At 43.8% G+C, this 18,882-nt stretch overlaps 1 protein-coding gene across 2 annotated transcripts in view; it reads right to left on the bottom strand.

Annotated features, from left to right (window-relative positions):
- LRRK2 (leucine rich repeat kinase 2) overlaps positions 1–18,882 on the bottom strand; it is a 2,266,429-nt gene that overhangs the window by 1,327,426 nt on the left and 920,121 nt on the right. For both annotated transcript variants that reach the window (XM_078680082.1, XM_078680090.1), the window contains one exon: positions 5,760–5,908. In XM_078680082.1, the coding sequence (XP_078536208.1) occupies positions 5,760–5,908 (149 nt within the window). The remainder of the gene's footprint in view (positions 1–5,759; positions 5,909–18,882) is intronic.

The following is an 18,882-nucleotide window of genomic DNA, read 5'->3' as shown; positions in this document are numbered from 1 at the left end:
TTTCTTATCAATATTCCACATCATATTAGGGGACAAATTAATCCTGTCATCAAAACAGTCATTGACTAAATTAGTGCCAAAAGGATAGTGCAAAGTCTGGGTCTTACCATGTGGTAAGGGCAAAGTATCCGAATCAGAAGGACTGCCACTGGCTGTTCTCTAGTGGGTGCCAGCGCAGCCTCTGTCAATGTTGAGGTCGATTCTATTTGAAGTTGGAAAGCACAATGGACTGCATATGCTCCTCTGGCATTGGTACAAGACGTCAACACAGCAGATGCTACTGGAACCGAAGTCAGCACCGGAGCTGGTGCTGAATCCAATGTGGGTTTATGTAACACAGAGGGTCCCGAGGGCAGATTCACCAGTGGAAGACAGACTGAAGGCTCCTGCAGATCCTTAGGACACAAAGGCATGCCAGAGGAAACCGGTAAAGTGCTGAGAATGCACAGCATGGCCTCCTTAAAGGCCTCTTATTACTGTTACTTCACAAATAAACCCAGAAACTCAGGATGGATCAGAACCAGACCAACAAATGGCTCCAATGGAGAGATTGGAGGCAAGACCAGGAAGCGAGGCTCGCTGAAGCCATCACACCCACTCTGTAGTTCAAGAGTGGAAGGAAGGGGACGATTCCCACTTTGATTTCTAATGCTTCTTTTTGGATTTACCCGAAGACTTTGGACACAAGGATGATCTGCTGCAGGAACAACATCAGAAATGGGACCTTCTCTTCAGAAGTCCCTCCTCAGGGCTGTTTTACTGAGATTTGTTTTTCAATTTGAATAGTTTATTTTGATTAATAACCAGGTGCTGCATGTCCACTAAGGCGGCAGGCCTCCATTCACCAAGCTGTAAAAGTATTTTGCAATCGACCAGGACAGGTTATCCTGGCAGCATTTCTGAGTCCAAGGTGTCTCCATGACCCCACAAGACTACATGGGGCATACCCCCCCAACGGACATCTCACCAGGAGGAGCAGGTGGTGCTTGTTCAGTAAAGGGGCGGTCTCCATTAACCACGCTCTGAAAGCACTGTGCAATCCCGCAGCACAGGTTATCCTGTCTGCATCTCCGGGTCCAAGTCACCTGCCTGACCATACAGGGCTACAGGGGAATCACTTTCCCTAATGGATATCGCACCAGGAGGCACAGGTGCTGCCTGTTCAATAAGCGGGCGGGCCTCCATTTACCACGCTCTAAAAGTGCTTTGCAGTCCTGCAGCGCAGGTTATCCTGGCAGCATCCCTGGGTCAAAGTCGCTTCCCTGACACTACAGGAGACTCACCCTTTACCCCCTCAAAAAAAGATTTGTTTCTAACTTTACAAAACGTTCTCATTTTCTTCTTCTTCCTATACATGATACAAAAGACATTATTTTCTCTTGTGGTGTCTATGTTGTCTTTCTCAACAGAATTATTGTCGTACGGAGCTCATCTTTGCTAAATGGTAGCATAAGGTGTCCATGTTTAAGCAAAGTTAATGTACCTTGTTCTTTGTGCTTTTCCGAGCCCCTGCACCCCACTACATTTAGCCTGCCACCCTTGGCTACCACTTCTTATATGACTTTTCTTGGAACTGGTGAGCTGCCTTTGCCATTGGATAGCAGGGGGTCATATGGACATAAATTGATTTCATGCTGCCCACTGAGCTCATATATCAATTCTTAATTAATGATTTTCACTTCATTCTGGTTACTGGCCAGTTTTAGGGGTAAAAGTCTTATTTTTTTCAATGATACTACCCACCCTTGTAGAAGAAATTAGGGCTTTTAGTAGATCGAGAAATAGTGACATAGATCTTGGGCCAAGTTCCTTTTTGTCTAGAAAATCCACTATCCTTCTAGCTTCAAAGGTCTGTGCAACCGCCCTCTGTTTTAGCGTGAGAAGGGTGAATGAGATAGTATCTAGAGTTCTTGAGATAGCATACAAGGCCTTGAGGAGGAGATACACAGATGGAGGGTCATCAATGACTTCAGTTCTCTTATTTGCCTTATTGATTGTGCTACCTAAAGATGGGACTCCATTGCTTCCATGTTTAGCTGATCCTTCCATGTTTCCCTGAAAGTTAAATTCCAGCCCTCAAGAGACCTGTCAGAGAAGAAGTCCAGCATATGACAGGTGTTGAGTTTAATATCTTTGCCAACAAAACTCTCGATACACCCATAGATAGAATCAGAACTGTTATCAAGCTGAGGGTGTGCAGCTACTATGCCAAGACTTGGAGGACTCAAGCTTGACATTGGTGTCCCTTGTATCACAAAAGGAATGCACCATTTTCTGGTCAGATCAGAAACTGTAATAAGTGCAGCAGTTGGTATTGTGGTATCTGCAGATGATGTAACAGTTGATTTCAGAAGCCGGAAAGTTAAGAAATATTGCATTATTGGTGGTATCAGAATTAGTGAAGACAGTTTATAGGCCAATTGGCAGTCCTTCTTTCAGTTGTTTAATATCTGCGTTTATTCGTTTGTTGGCTGCCCTTTAACAAGTATGCATTATTGTGCCCGCGCATCCACAGAGCCACCTCCAGGGACAGATCCTTCTCCCACCGCGCCGCTGTGACCTGGAATGCTCTCCCCCTACACCTACGACAGACCACAGAACTCCCGGCCTTCAGGAGACTACTCAAGACCTGGCTCTTCGACCACTAGCTGCAGCTCCCCCTATCCCCCACCACCTCCCCCCCCCAGCGCCTTGAGTCCCTAACGGGTGAGTAGTGCGCTTTACAAATTGACTGATTGATTGATTGATTGATTGATTGCCCAAATAATTAAGCAACAAACACTTTCTGGTTTGTTATTTAGACATTGACTGCTTTTCCTCTGCATAGAAACACACACTTCTTTTTCTGCCTGGTAGAAATTAGGGCTTGGATAGGAGTCCTCAAAAAGGCCTATACGCAAATAAGCAAAGTGCCTGTTGTACCAGATGCTGGGGGCTCTGAAATAACGAAGAGGTACTAAAATCCAGCCAAGATGTGTGAATGACCAGATACATGGAAAGCAAATTCTCTAGAAAGCAGGAAGCTCCCAACGCTATGAAGTACAGCCAAAAACTGCAAAGGATTAAACTGCAGTTAATGCATTTTACTGATTGAGGGATGGAGGCTGAAGGTTCGATGGTCCCAAATGCCAATAATCCAATTGTGAAGGTTATCAGCGACTGGCAGGAAATTAGAGGGAAGATGTTTACCTTTGCAGAGTAGGGTAATAGGGTGAGCGCTCAGTTCAAGACAGACGTGTCAAATTATTTCAGCAGCAATAATGTAATAGAACTATCCACAATTTATCTACCATTGTTCAACATCTACCAACTTCCGACACTTGCTTGTGACTGTCTCAGTGGGCTTGAGCCAGCCTTTCTCAGCCATGGCAGTCACTCTCCCTTTTGACTGGGAGAGGGGGGTCCCTTGTTTCAGATAGACACACACCAAGTATCTAGAGTTGTGGATGAGTACGGTGGTCTATTGTTTCGGCAATTAAGTGTTCAAGACAAGAGTAATACTGATGGTCAATGAGTTTTAGATCATAAATGTGTCTCAATGTTGATGCAAATGACAGAAAGAACAATCAAGCAGACACAGTGGAGTTGCAATAAAGACCAACTGTGACATTATCACAGAGTGTTACCACATTTCAGTCGCACACTATTTCCTCGGGCCCCCAGAGCAGCAATGCCCTGTGGCCTGCAGGAGGATTGAGGAAAAATGATAGGAGGAACAACAGCTTGAATAGAGGGAGAGCAGCATTGAATCACTCTGGGTATGCACACCCCAGCAACATGTAATGAGATGGTTCTCTGTCTCTGCACTATCACACCCTTCTGCAGCTCCATTGTGTTCCCATATATATCCCAGCAGTTCTCTCTAGCCTTCTCACAGCCACAGCTGCTCTCTCAAGCTTCTCCTAAGGGCTTGGCATTCAGCAGTACCCGTGGGATTCAACAGACAACAGCAATTTGGAAGCAAATTTGGTTGCTGGAGAAAGAGCTTGCAGCGTTAGTAACAATGATTTGGATTCAGCAATGCTTGCACTGGCCTTGACATCAGCAGGCGAGGCTGGCGTCACAAGCACAGGTAGGCGACAAGACGACAGGGAGGCAGTGAATAGCAAAGGTGGGGAATCGCGATTGAAATGGACTTTATTATATTACCGGGCGGCTCATCTGGTGGTAGTTAACGAATGAAGCCATGCACCAGGTGACCATCCCACATCCGCACTAGAGAGGCTTCAATTTAAGAAACATTAATTTCTTCATTATCTTTATGGGGGCGCAGGGACGCAGGGTTTATTGCAGCTACGTGACAGACAATAGAGGTGTGGAAAGGGGCCGAAAGACAGATGAAATGGGAGAAAAGTCTACCCAAGAGCACACCGCTGTGGGAGGGCAGAGGGCTGCCTGAACTGGGGAAACTGCAGGGTTTAAGGGGACACAGGTGGAATCACTACACTAGGCAACATAATAAAGAGGTGGGACATAAAATCTTTCTCAGACCTCCAAGCAGAATACCAATGGTCTCATACACAATGATACAAGTACCTACAATTACAACACGCTTGGAGGGCACAAAAGCCTGATATCACAGACATCCCTGAATATGCACTGCTGGGAGGGAGACTTCTATAGGAACAGATACCCTCTAAAGCGATCTCTTGGACTTACAAAACCCTGTTAATTACAATCCCTGACAGACTGGTATCTCTGAGAGGTAAATGGGAGGAAACTACTGGCCCCTTAGAAGATATAGATTGGGAGGCAGCATTGATGCACCCGAGAGAGGTTGCCATTAAGCTTAGTCTACGACTAATACAATTCAAAGTCCTCCACAGAGTGTATTGTGACCGAGGGAGACTCCACGCGATGGGAAGGGCGGAGATGCACAATTGTTTACACTGCAAAACCAGGGCACATACATCCACAGACTGTGGGAATGTCAGCATGTACAAAGATATTGGTCAAAAATAATACAGGAGCTAAGTAAGATCTTAGAAACACAGATACCCCAGATCTCAAATATATTATTCTAGGCATCCGTGCAGACTTAGATATTTCTAGCTATCAGCTATTACTGTGTAATCTGGGGCTTTTCGTGGCTAAACGAGATATCGCCAGACACTGGGGAAGGGAAGACCTGCCCACTCTGGCGGAATGGCGGGCAAATATGGACTTATATATGGGGCAGAGAAAACAACCTACAAGGCTTGACGCTGCCCAAACAATTTCAAGAAGGTTTGGCAGCCGTGGTGAAGACATTATGGTCTGGAGGTGGAGGATAGTGGATCTGATGTTTTGCACCCCAACACACAGGAACCGTGAGACTTAGTCAGACAACCTCACTACCTAAGGGGAGGAAACCCAAGTGGGCCACATCTAATGTGTTGGTTGGGAAGGGCAGGGAACAATGGAGGATGAAGCCCCAAAGTGTATTCTTTGAATGCATGACAGTCGCAAGTAATTGAATAACGTAACATCTGATGTATACATGACTTACCTATTGAGATTCTGGCAAATGGTTCAAAACAAAATAAAAAACAGTTTAAAAAAAAAAGAAAATGACTTTATTATTCTTATGGGCCCACTTGTCTACAGGAATACATCTTATTGCAGAAGTTGTTGACTTGCTTTTTGAGTAGATCTCAACATAGATTGTTTTACATATGTAATTTTGACAGTGATAATGATTTGTTTGAAAGCAAAACATATAGATTGGTTAGTATTGTATCTCAGAGGTAGCTATACAACAACATTTTAAGAATACTCACCAAGGAGATTCATCATTGCACTGAACATCTCAACTTTGCTGCATCCCTCAAGAATATTATTTACAAGTGAAGAAATGTTGTTCTTAGTAAGGTTTAAGGTTTTCAGCTCAGTCAGGCCCAATGGCGAATTAATGACAGAAATTTTATTTCTGCAAGACAGAAAAAAATCACACTGAGACAGAACATTTATAAAAGGTGGTCCACGAGATATCAACAATATGCCTCATGCTTTCATAAACCCTAAATATCTTAAAATCATCCCTGGCATATTAAAATTGTATTACATTTCATTACATTGTGCAGGTCTTGAAGCACTACACTCGCTTCCCAAAGAGGTATATCAAACAGTCAAATAAATTCTGGAATACCCAAAGAGCTATGTAAAACTGAAACCTGTCAGACTTCCAACTCTGCATCTCCAAACATACACTATTCTGGTTCCTTGGACCAGTCAAAGCCATTCTCCCTGAAAATGTCAGAATTCCCCCTGTAGAAATTGGGTGGTTAATGCCTCTTGGCACTGGTTCCAGTTGTTTAGTTATCATGCTAAAATATACCCCAAAGATTAGCATAGTTTTCTCTGTATCAAAAAAATATCAAGCTCTGTGTGTTTCTAATACTTTTGTTTCGGCCTTGTTTCTCACACCTCAATTGCTTCACCAAAGCACATTCCATGCAACTTGCACCATTCACCTCTCCATATCTGCCCAGTACAGTAGTCTCCTAATAGAGGACACCTGAAGTTTTCAGGCGAAAACACTGAAGGGCTACTCTTTAGGAATTTACTTTATTCTTGGATATTTGACTTATAAATAAACCTTTCAGGTCTACTGTATATTGAAATTCAAGATCTTGGATATGACTATTGCATCATCCTGATAAATGCGGAAGTACCTGGACAAAACATCAAAAACATGAGCAAGCAAAGCACAAGAATGTTTCCTAAATCCTTATACCCAGCCTTCAAACATAAACTACCTCCTCAGATGGAGATTTGGGAGAATGCTTGTGAGCTTTCACACAAGAGGCTTGCATTCTGCCCTGTCTCTCCATAAACCTTGCAATGACCCAAAGCTGTGTTACCAGAACTTACAACACATTATCCCTGGCCTGAATTGATAGCCACAGTTATAGGGGTTGTCAGCCATGCCCACCCAGATAGATCCCCTGCCCCAAGATCCCTCACTCAGATGAGAGAAATGGCAAAATCAGACACTGTCACGGGAGAAGCCCAACTCTGAAATATCACTGTCCATTTGGGTTTCTGAAGGATATTAGGTAAGACCCACCCTAAAAAATGATCAGGTGATCAACAGTTCCTGCATATTATTGCACTACATTTACATGAAGACAAGATCCCAGGAGTGCAGTTGAAGGACACATAGGAATGGCGAGGCACTAACCAAAAAGGAAATGATGTAAATTATCTGGGAGGTTTTGATTACAAGACAAAACCTTGACCTGTTCACAGGACCTCCATTGAGGATTTGCCTCGTCCTCATAACTCCGGCTTCCAATACTATTTTTAGTAGAGAGATGGGAAAGAGGGAAGAAAACTAAAAGTAGGATTTGGCTTATAAAAGAGCTAGTGAGTAGTCTGCTGTTGGCCATGGAGAGTAATAAATATATCCTAACCATATTGTTTACTTATTCACAGGTGTGAGAACGTGATTTGTTAATTGGGGTGGATTGAGGTCCACCACAAGTAATAAAGGGACTGTCCTGTTAGATCCAATAAAAGATTTAAGTCATTTAAACAAGAGCTCAACCCTTGGTAGTTATGGCACAGAGCAGACAGACTTAATTTAGAGAGATGTCTACAGCATATAATAATACTAAAATAGTTAAAAGGTCACAAACACAACATAATAAAAATACTACTCTAATGTTAAAAATATAGACTCATTTAATCAGCAAAATGACATCAAAATGGCAAAACTCCAATAAGGGGAACTGGAGATATGAATTTTGAAAAATGTAGATGAAAATAGTGTCAAAAAGCACGAAGCACCAATGGGAGCCAATGGTCACGGAGGACCTGGGCACAATTTTAGGCCAGCTGCCTTGGTACGCTGGTCAGGCACACCACCTAGATTTGATTCAATGGGAGGTTTCACATTGCAACTTAGTCTTTTTCTGAAAGTCAAAATCCTCCAGCGGAGTAAGGCAGCAGGCTGTATCCGAGGTGGGCTTCATGATATCAGATAGGCGTTTGACGAGGTCCAAGTTAAGCCGTTAGTTTTGTTGGGAAAAGCTCATAGCGGAAATTGTTTTGTTTCATGACTGGGGAAGTCCTTTCATTGGTCGGATACTTTTGGCACCTTCACCGGGTCAAGACATAAAAGGTCAGACTTAGTTTTTTTTTCAGAGCTCGAAATCCTCCAGCAGAGTAAGGCTGGGGGGCTATACCCAGTGAGGGCTCTACGAGGTCACGCTGAAACGGGTTTGCTTCTCCAGAGAAGCCCTGAGAGGGGCAAGCCATGTTCTTCAGTCCAGTGATGCTGTGCCTTTGGCAGATTAGCTTGGCAGGTTCATCTTGATCCTCCTGAGGTCTTGGAGTCCAGACATTTACTACGTTCATAGTTTTCACAGATGTTGGGAGAAGTCCAAGTTAGATACAGCAGAGGGTCACAGCACCTCCAGAGCAGCATGTGGGGGTCACGCCTCATGCCTGCAGAGGCCACCAGCAGAGTTCAGGTCAATTCAGGTCCAATAGGTATTGGTCAACTAGCACTTCAAGAAAAAGGCTTCCTGCAGCTTGTTGTGTCCCTGTAGCTACACAGGTCAGCCAACTGACCCTTGGTGACCACTTCTTTATCATGGGTACAAGGAGGTGTAGGCCCAGCCCTTCAGGTCACCTCAGAATTCCCAAATAGCAGGTGTAGACTTCAGTTCTTCCACAGATCCAGAGTGTTCTGAAGACGGTGTCCTATTGTGCAACGTTTAGACATAGCACTAGAATGTTTGTGGGGTGACTCCTGGACCCTCACTAAACAATAGGGTAACATTTCCCACTGGTACACTATCCACTGCTGCAGCAGGTTGTGTATCTTACCGCAAACAATTTCACAGTACCCCTCACTAATTCCAAACCCTTCTCCCCTTGTGCAGTCTGCTAGACCACTCGGAGGAGTTGTAGGGATAATGAGCAACGCCTCCTCTGTGATTACTCAAAACCAGTTCTGAGGTCAGCTTTCTCCCACTAGGTTTGGTGCTGTTTGACTTACCAGGTGTCATCTGACATCTGCTTCTGGCAGGGGAGGCCCTTTGAAGTAAATGAATTGCCTTGACTCAGCCCAACTGGTCTTTCTGCCAGGGGAAAAAACACCTCCCGCACACAGGTTATTCTCTCTGCTCTGGAACCTGTTTTCACACCTTATAAGGTCTGTTCACCGGTTGGACACAGCTGGATGATAACACCAATTAGCCGGAGCTTTAGTCAGGGAAAATATAACTTTCTTGAACATTTATCAAAAATCCAAATTTAGCATTGTTAGGCTTTTAATAAATATTAAAAATAGTTGTTCATCATTTTTCTAACTGGTCCCTAGCCTGAGATAGCAGAATTAATATTCAATATTGCTTCAAACTTTTTCTCAATATGCCGGTGAGCCTTCAGACAGTAAAAATAGCTTCTGGGTGCTAGTCACTATAAGGACATGATAGTTGTAAATTTCGACATGTCTTACTTTTAAATGCCATGCATCATTCCTTGTGGGCTACAAGGCATACATAGTGGTGATTTATTAATATTTAAAAGGGAAATTTTTACTATCAAGAAGGGTCATGCAGCAGCCAGACTACAGTGTAAGCCTGGAGTCATGTTTGTCCTGTCATATTATTGGAAGGAATAGTAGTGCTGGAGAACCCTTTTATCTTTACTCCTATTGCTTGCCATTTCCCTCTTGTGTGCTGAGGCAGATAAGACTGGTTTAGGCTCTTCCTCTAGTGAAGCAACAATGTGGCCTGAGCCCGCTATTGCTGAAGTGAGCTCTACGTAACACCCTGTTGAATGACTCATGCTGCCTCTTCATCTGTGTTGGCTGGCAGCAGAACCATATTAAAGTAATCCCACAGTCTCTGCTGCTTGAGAGTTCGGAAAGTAGACCCTCGTACACTTAACTAGTTACAAGTGAAAAAAGGTGCAGTGCAGCGACACCATGCATGTGGACGCAAAATACTGCCAAATGTAATGTAGGGAGAGGCGATTTGCAGTGGGAGCATACACTATAACACTTTGCTACGTGAGCTTGCATAGCAAAGGGTTCTCCGTTATACTGCAGGTCTGTTTTCTGTTCAGACACAATAGATTTTGCCTCGAAGAGCCACTGTGCAGCCATAATGAGGCGAAAATTAAAAACATATCACAGGAGCGCTAAATATGAATGACTTAGGGTTTCATGTGGTACTCTATAAATTAGTTATTAAATATAAGACATTAGGCTTGTAGGCCAAAAATAACCTTTGTCAGGGTACACATTTTGTCCTGTTTGTGCAGTCAAGGGCAGCACTTTATACATATAATTCAAATGTCTTTAGTACATTGATATGTTAGGTTAGGATGTGTCAGTTAAAATACAGTATGTGAGCATTTTTATGTAATGCGTAGTGTGCGGCACACTTCCTGTTTCTCTGCATTTGAAATGTATTACTTTTTTCACAATTTGTTATTGTTTAAAAATTCTTCTGGGTGCCAGTGGGTAAACTCCCTCTGACCATTGGGAGTTGAGGCTTGAATCAACAACAATGGAATGTCAATTGAATGACACTGTGCCCTAATGGCACTCCTTTTGAGACGTAGTCTCACGCTGTGTACACAAGGTTTGCTCCGTTTATATACATGACACTGATGCGCAAAACTCCATTTGTCATTCATGTATTCAAATGTTCATCTTTAATTAAGTTCATTACATTGTTACTTCACAATGTTAACAAATTCTTCATGTCATTCTTGCTTTACACAAAATTATTTCTTCTTCATTGTGCTATAGCCAAATTGAGAAATGTGCATCCCTATGCATTTCGGGACCGTGCCCTTCGTCAGGGGAATTGCATTCAATCTTGGAAGTGAAAGGAAAAGTATTAAGCTGTAACCAGGTCCGGCTACTCTCCCACACTACAGTACAAAAACTAAGAGAAAAACTAAGGGATCTAAAGTTGACTCTTGGTAAACGTCATGCATTCGTCGTGTCTACGAGAATAACCATAAGAATGTTACTGCCAGTGGGTAATCGTGAATGCGAGTGCCTATGCGTATTGGTGAATCAACTTATGGCTGGTGCAGTGACATGATTGTGCTTGTGTGCAACTGTGTGATAAAGTGCACAAAGGTGCACTAGTCGTTACCATTATTGTCACGTTAGACTGTCCTGATAGCTAGTCGACATCAAGGTCCCGAGAAAAAACATATCATTAATGCCGGAGTCAAAGTGTAGGGCGTACATTCAAACAACCATAAGTGCTGCATAAATGTGCATTGAACTGGTCATGGTGTGTTAGTCATAAAATGGTTACATGCCAGCGAAATTCAAAAGACGGATTACGCCGTGTGACAGCAACAAGTATCGAGGTGGTAAACGCCGAGAATCGGCAGCAAACGGTGGCGGTGATTCTAACAATCAACCAAGCGTAAAATGAAATAAAAACCGGGTGATTCGGGTCTTACCGTGTGAAAGTTCATAACGTGTGTGTCCCTCGGGCGTTAAACACAGTCTCCAAACTCAACATTCGGACTTCCCGCACTTGCTAAACGTGCTGTGAGCCTTATTGGTAGATCAAAGGGTGGACTGACTACGTGTCGGCCATCTTGAGAAGGTGAAAACGCAAAGTGGTGGAGCATGTATAATACTACACCGATAAAGTAGAATTTGAAATCAAAACGTGGAATCATCGTAAATTGTGAGTGGGTGTATAACGTTTAAAGCACAAGCGGTAATGAAAGTCTACACAACTGTCTTCCAAGGTAATCAGGGGACAATGCGATGGTAACAAAACGTGTCGGCCATTTTATAATGGTAAGTTCACAAAGGTGGACACATGTCCTCATGAGTGTTTGTCTGAAGTGCTGCTTTAAGAGATAGGTTATTCGTGTAAATAGGATCTATGCAAGAAAAAGAACGGGTAAAAATAGAGGGTTCAAAAGAGCGTGAGAAAAATTCAAGAAAGTCTGAAAAGAAATAAAAAATGATTGGGGAAAAATTGTCTAAATGAAGAATTGGATAATTACGGTAAAAATCAACATTAGTTAAAACATAATGGATCATTAAGAAACGAAAGAACATTTAAAGGAAACAACTATATTCCATTCTGTCTTTGAGTCCCTTTGGATGACAAGCATCCAGTTTTTTTATCCAAACCATTTCACATTGTAACAGTCTCTTTCTGTTGTCTGTACCCTGTTTGACAGGGACAACCTCCAAAATCTTTTAATTGTTTTTATAACTGACTGCCTTGGATGGAAAGAGATCAGTTTTGAAATGTGGTTTAAGTAGTAAGTCTACCTTACAAGTGCGCTTCTAAAGAGAAATGTTCAATAGCTGCCCTTTCCGACAATGTGCTACTCTTGATTGCCATGTGAATATATTCTATTTTTCACAGGCAGAGCCTCAAAGAAAAAACTAAACTAATGTATGAGTCATCGCAAAACGACAACATACAAGAGTTGCACCTAAAACACATTGAGCCACAGCTGTCAAAGATTTCTGAAAAGTGTTTTTTTGCAGTTTTAGAAGGTGCAAACTTGGCCTCAGGGCATTATATCACTTTACAAGAGTACCAGGATCACTTCCCATTTTTTAGGCACAGGGAGATTGGATAATTTGCCCACAATCACAGTATGCTGAATCGAGGCAGGGATTGGAGCCTGGCTGCCAATTCTAAAGTTGGCATTAGTGGCCACCAAACTTCATTTGCACCCCACTTTTTTTTTTATAAAAGAATGTTGTAAATATCGATTTGAAAGGAAAAGTGCTATTGCCAATGTTCACACCTCTTGTAACGTATTTGTTGGAGTGAACCCTTGACACAAATATTTTTTTTAAACACTTGAATGATTTACCTATGAAGGTAGGGTTACCTTAAATATTAACGGATAATGGCAAGTCACATGCCTACCAGAATGGCCTTTTCAAAAAGGTACAGTAACAATACAATAAACTAATACCTGTGGTTTTCACTTGACTTCCACAAAATGTACATATCTATGTGGAACTCGACATATAGAAACACACGGAGAACTCAAGCTATCCCTTGAGAGTAGCTCATTAGATTGTACTTTACATTCTGACACTTACTGCTTGGCTTTCTTATGCTTACAGAAAATTAATATCAAAGCAAAAGGGGAAAATAGCACTGTGTGAGCTATTCACATATGGTATGAGCAAGCTGAGATTCCCATATTATTATTATTATTATTATTATTATTAAATCGGTTTTGTATAGCGCTCGGTTACCCTAGAGCATCCCCGCGCTTTTGCCAACTAGCGACATCCGAAATTGCTGAAACGAAGAGAGCAAAAAATTAACAGAAGAGGAGGGTCTTAAGTTGTTTTCGGAAGCGCAGGAGACATGGTTCCGCTCGGAGACCTAGGGGTAGGGCGTTCCAAAGAATGGAAACATTAACCGAGAATCTCCTACCACCCGATCGGGCCTTTTTTACCCTGGGGACGACCGTCAGATGTTGCTGGTCCGAGCGTAATGTTCTGCTCACTTTGTACGGGACCACCATCTTTCTGCAGGACAGGGGGACCTTTGCTTTGCAAGATTTTGTGGGCGAGGCATAGGGATTTAAATTTCACTCTTTCCCTTATTGGCAGCCAGTGTAGTGCCCTCAATGCTGGTTTGGCAGAGCAGGACATGGGGATGTTGAAGAGCGTTCGTGCTGCCGCATTTTGAACTTGTTGGAGTCTGTTCAGAGTGCTCTCAGGGGCCCCAAGGTAGATCGCGTTGTTAAAGTCCAGCCTGGACATAATTAGACCCTGTATCAAGAGCTTTCTTGATAGGAAAGGGATGAGAGGCAGTATCTTACGTACTGATCTGAGGAGACCAAAACAGACGCCCGCCAGTTTGGAAGCTTGGGCTCTAAGGGAGAGATCTCGTTCCATCCAGATGCCCAGGCTCTTGATCTCATCCTTGGGTTCAGGAAGGCTCCCTAAGCAGCTAGGCCAGGCTAAGCTGGGAAAGGAGGGGTTTTTTGGTCCCATCACCATAATCTCCGTTTTGGACCCATTCAGTTTGAGTGCTGAGTCCCCCATCCAGGAGTGGACCTGTGAGAGTCAGGCTTGGAGTATCTGGGAGTTCTCAGAGGATTGGGAGAGGGCGAACACCAATTGGGTGTCGTCGGCGTAGCTCACGATCTTGATGTTAAATGGAGCCACCACCTCCTCCAAAGGGGCCATATACACGTTGAATAGTGTAGGACTCAGGGAGGAGCCCTGAGGCACACCACAGTGGAGGAGGGTGGATTCCGACCGTGCATTAGGTATGCTGTAAAAGATATCAGGGTGTGCTTTTTGCTTGAAAGCCATTTTTGCACTGTTGCAAAGAGATAAGGGCCAGATGTACAAAGCCATTTAGCTTTCCAGAAGCCTGCAATTCACAAAATCGTAGGGTTTGTGACCACTATATAGCCTTTTTAAATGTACTAAACCCTTTTTGCAATTCGGTAACAGGGTATCAAATTGCATAATGGGTTTAGAAAAGCATTCTTAATAGCAATTGGGCATTCCAACCATATTATGATTCGCAATGTTATGTATCAATGGTTTGAGACTGCAATTGTGGTAGCAAACCACTGAGGCTACCGACTCCTCAAAGGAGCTGGTATCCCATTCATAAAGAGAAAGAGGTCCCAGTGTGAGTAATGTTTTTTTAAGAGTGGGCAGTGACTAGGGATGCATTTACAAAATATTTACTTTATTTAAGTACGATCACAGACATGGTGGTCTGCTGACCCCAGCATGCCAACATCCTTGTGATGGCATACAATCGGAGCAAATCAGTTTTCTAAATCAGAATCGATTTTCAAAAGCTGGTGACCAATTTGCGACCAGTCTTTGTGAATCAGTTATTTGTACATCTGACCTTCTATGTCTACAAAACACAGAAGAACGTACCTGGAACCTTACAAGAGGCAGGTTGTGAGACAGTGATTGTCCCAGGTCAGGCATGAGCAGTTCATCTAGTCATTTAGTTGGCTACAGTTTTCCAGTCTTTCTTATGCCACTGCATTCCACTACTAGCAGGTAATCAAAGTGTTGTGTTCGGATACAGATTATTATACCTCCTTGCTTGGGAAAGTTTGTGTATAAATGTGCTAGACTCTTAGTGTTCTGACTCATCTGATCATATCACTCCAGTCACAAATGCCAGTGCCTGTGATGCCACAGTACAATGTTGAGACTTATGCTCATCAGAGAAATGAGTTGGATGTATTGGATCCCAGGCAGTAGGACATGCTGCAGGTTAGGTATGATCAGGGACTAAATGGTTACTTTTAGATTCCTCAAAGAAGCAACAGCTGTGTGGGTCTTCCTATAATGTAGGGATTGAAGGAGAGACTTCTGATTAAACAGAATCAAGGTATTGGAACTGTTTGAGAGGTGAGGTGTGAATCCACTACGGCGTATTGCTGTCAGACATTCTTGTACTTGGGTCTGTCGTTGGTGATCAGGGCAAACGCATTTTTAGGACATTCGGGTTCTGGAGGGCTAAGATATCCATGCTTGTATGATGGAGACAGTTCTTAAATTCCGCCAACGCCAGCACAAGGACACCACTACTTTGCCACCTAATGGTCTTGTGAGTCCGCCACGTTTCCCTCTGCTTTCCTGTCCCTCCCGCTGCTCGCCAACCTCAAGCGCTGACCGGGGGACCACAAGTCCCGGCATCCCCCTTGTGGCGCCGGACATTGAAGCCATCAGCCAGCTCCAGGAGGCGCTTGAAAAGCGCAGTGGGGGTCTTGCTTTTCGGGCTCTGCCAACACCAACACAAGGACACCACTACTTTGCCATCTAATGGTCTTGGGAGACTACAACGATTCCCTCTGCTTTCCTGTCCCTCCCGCTGCTCGCCAACCTCTAGAGCGTACCGGGGGACCACAAGTCCCGGCATCCCCCTTGTGGCGCCGGACATTGACGCCAGTGCCAGGAGGTGTTTGAAAAATGGAGTGGGGCTTCCGCACCGCGGAACGCGCGGGCCTGGCGAAGCCCAGGCCAAGGGCGGGCCCGTCTGGGCCCGTCCGAGACTGTTGGAGGCTGGGCTGGGCCATCCCCCTAGCTTCTTGCTTCTTGCTTCTTGTGAGTTGTTTTGTTTGTAAATGTCTTTTAGTTAATGCATTGTTGAGTCAGGGGAGGTATTGTGTGCCTGTCTGAGCAAACTACATGGTTCATAAGTATTGAATTCCTTTGGGAAGCATGTAGGTTCTTCTATTGACAAATTTTAAACATTATTTCTAATTCGGGAAAGGAAGGCCCAAAATCAATAATATGGGGAAAGGTACTCCCCCACCCGCAAGGCCACTCACTAGACATAGAGCACAAGTTTAAACTCCAATTGTTGAACCCACAGCTATAGACAAAATGTTAAGGCAAGCAATAGGAGCCGTCTCCAGTGAAATTGAACGCACTGAGAGACACCTCTCTTTAACACCAATAATACCAAGATCTACTCCTCCTATTGAGTCAGTAACTCCTTGTTCTTCCCAATTAATAGGTTCCCCATCCATTTCAGATTTATCGCCTGCACAAGTAATCGCAAAGCAGGAGCTACCCAGTAAAACATCCATGGGTGGTGGTGGGAAAAAAGGTGACCACAGGAAACAAAAATTGCACAAGGGAGGGAAACCTGGGAACTACACTCCAGTGGCGGGGCCAACCCATCCGCAGTCGGGGAATACGGTTGGTGTCAATAGTAATGAAGTAATAGAGCCACCTATTTGGGTTTCCCATTTGATAAAGGAATTAAAATCCCATTCTGAGCATCTTATAAAATCTGAGCTTGCTGTATTCAGCTGTATCGATAAATTATCTTCATTGGTAGACTCTTGGGGAAGTAAGTTGGATACTGCTTTGAAAACATTCATAGTAATAAATCACCGGTTCGTACCTCTGTATCCCAACAAATCCCCGCGATCTCACCCATTTAAACTGTGCCATCCTTTCCAGATGAACAGCATCCACCAGCTCAAACGATTGCACCAAAGGGGTCGATCCATCCACTCCAAGAACCCCAGGGTCCTTCTCCTCCCCATCAAAGTGTGACCCATGCTCCATCTAACGCCCCAGGTTTGAGAGCTTCGGTAGCAACCTTGCATTGCCCTTCAGAACACTGCCACCCTAGTAAGGGCAATGGAGATAATAACATTTTACACCAACCCCCTCCTAGGGAAACCAATGCCACCTTGCCGTGTATTGACCTGCCCCCAGCCTCCACTCCATATGTGGTCATACTTGCTGGAGTACCGGAGTTGGAAACAGGTAGTGCAGAACCCTACCCAGAACTAAAAAATAAAACGATCCATTGGTTAAATAAAAACAGACCATTACCACCCCAGATCCATAGCGAAATTGTATTCACGCGTAGGATAAGTTGGCTGAGGCCGAGGCAGAAAGAAATCATGGGAGATTGTGTCTTGATAAATTTCAGGGATAGTCGGGCAGTTCATCATATTCTTGAGTGGGACTTCCACAGGGCAACTAGTGGTATCCAGACACTTCCCCGAGGCTACATTTATCCCCCCCAGCCCCCTACCACCGAGTATGGGAAGTGTGTTAAAAAAGTAGGAGATGACAGCTCGGCCAGGAAATCTATCTAATGTGGGCTGGTGTTCTGAAATTAATTCACCTTTCACTATCCCCATCAGCAACCAATACAGTTCTCTAGAACAGGTGGACTGACTAAAACACTGTTAAACTCAATAAATCAAAAGATAACCAGCCAGCTGACCCTAACAACTATGAAATAATTGAACCTACTAATGAGTACATTAGGGGAAACCAAGACCGTCTACTGGTGGCTAATATCTTAGGATCCATTAAGGAAACTTCTGAGGTCTCTCCTGGTTTCACACATGGACAGGTGGAGACTACACACCAGTCAACAGGAGGAATTGTTGCCCCCGCAACGTCTGCCCTTGGAAACTGCTAAGATTCCAAAAACTCAGTATACCAAGTTCTTATCCTGGAACACAGCAGGTCTAATATCAAAAATGGACCTCCCGGATTGGGGAGATTTTATAGACACCCATGAGCTATGTCTATTCCAGGAAACTTGGGCAAAACCATCACTGTATAGAGTAGGTTATGTTGCCTACTGTATAGCTGCATCCCAGGGGCCCAGGAGGAGACCCTCAGGGGGCCTATGTATTTGAGTTGGTATCCATATGGGATGCACCATCAAGATGGTAGACACCTCTTCCCCAGACATTTTGTGTATTCTTCTTTCTTCAGATACCCTCCCTAAGTTACCTAGTATTAATGTCTACTCGCGTACTGTGAGATATGGCCAAACCTCGCAGACATTAGATTGTCTGGCCTCTTTTCTTTCCACTCTACCTGAGGCAATATATGTAATAATTGGAGGGGATTTCAATTGTCATTTTGAACCCCTTAATGGCTTATCCTCCTCCATAACAAAGGAGGAAGATTCGGTTCGAGGAATCCCTGATTGTAACATCTATCCGACCAGTAGATGGACCCCAGTTGTCCTTCAAATAAACACGCTTACATTTTCCCCACTCACTCAGGGCGTGTAACGGCCGCTTTCTATCGGACAGCCCGGGCAGTGGGGCGGGCATCTATAATTGACTATATTCTGGTAGACGTCGAGTTGTGGCATAGTTCTAATAAAAATTTTCAGTTTTGCCACGATGTGAAAGTGATCACAATCCACTGATTCTAGCTTTAGAGTGGTTCCAGCCCAAAGAAGTACAGGGGATCTCAGATCTATGTCCCTCCAATCTTTTAGCAATTGAAGGTGGCAGAAGAGTTCGCTGGGGAACATTTGTACAATCAGGTGAAAAAATGTCCTCCATGTATGAATACATTTCTAGAAATTGCATTTGCGGCCGTCCAAAACAGTGTTGACCATGCAACACATTTAACGATGGCAAAGAATCACCAAGATT

This window comes from Lissotriton helveticus, chromosome 1_1, assembly GCF_964261635.1.
Source record: "Lissotriton helveticus chromosome 1_1, aLisHel1.1, whole genome shotgun sequence".
Lineage (NCBI taxonomy): Eukaryota > Metazoa > Chordata > Amphibia > Caudata > Salamandridae > Lissotriton > Lissotriton helveticus.
This window is presented reverse-complemented; position numbering and strand designations above follow the sequence as displayed.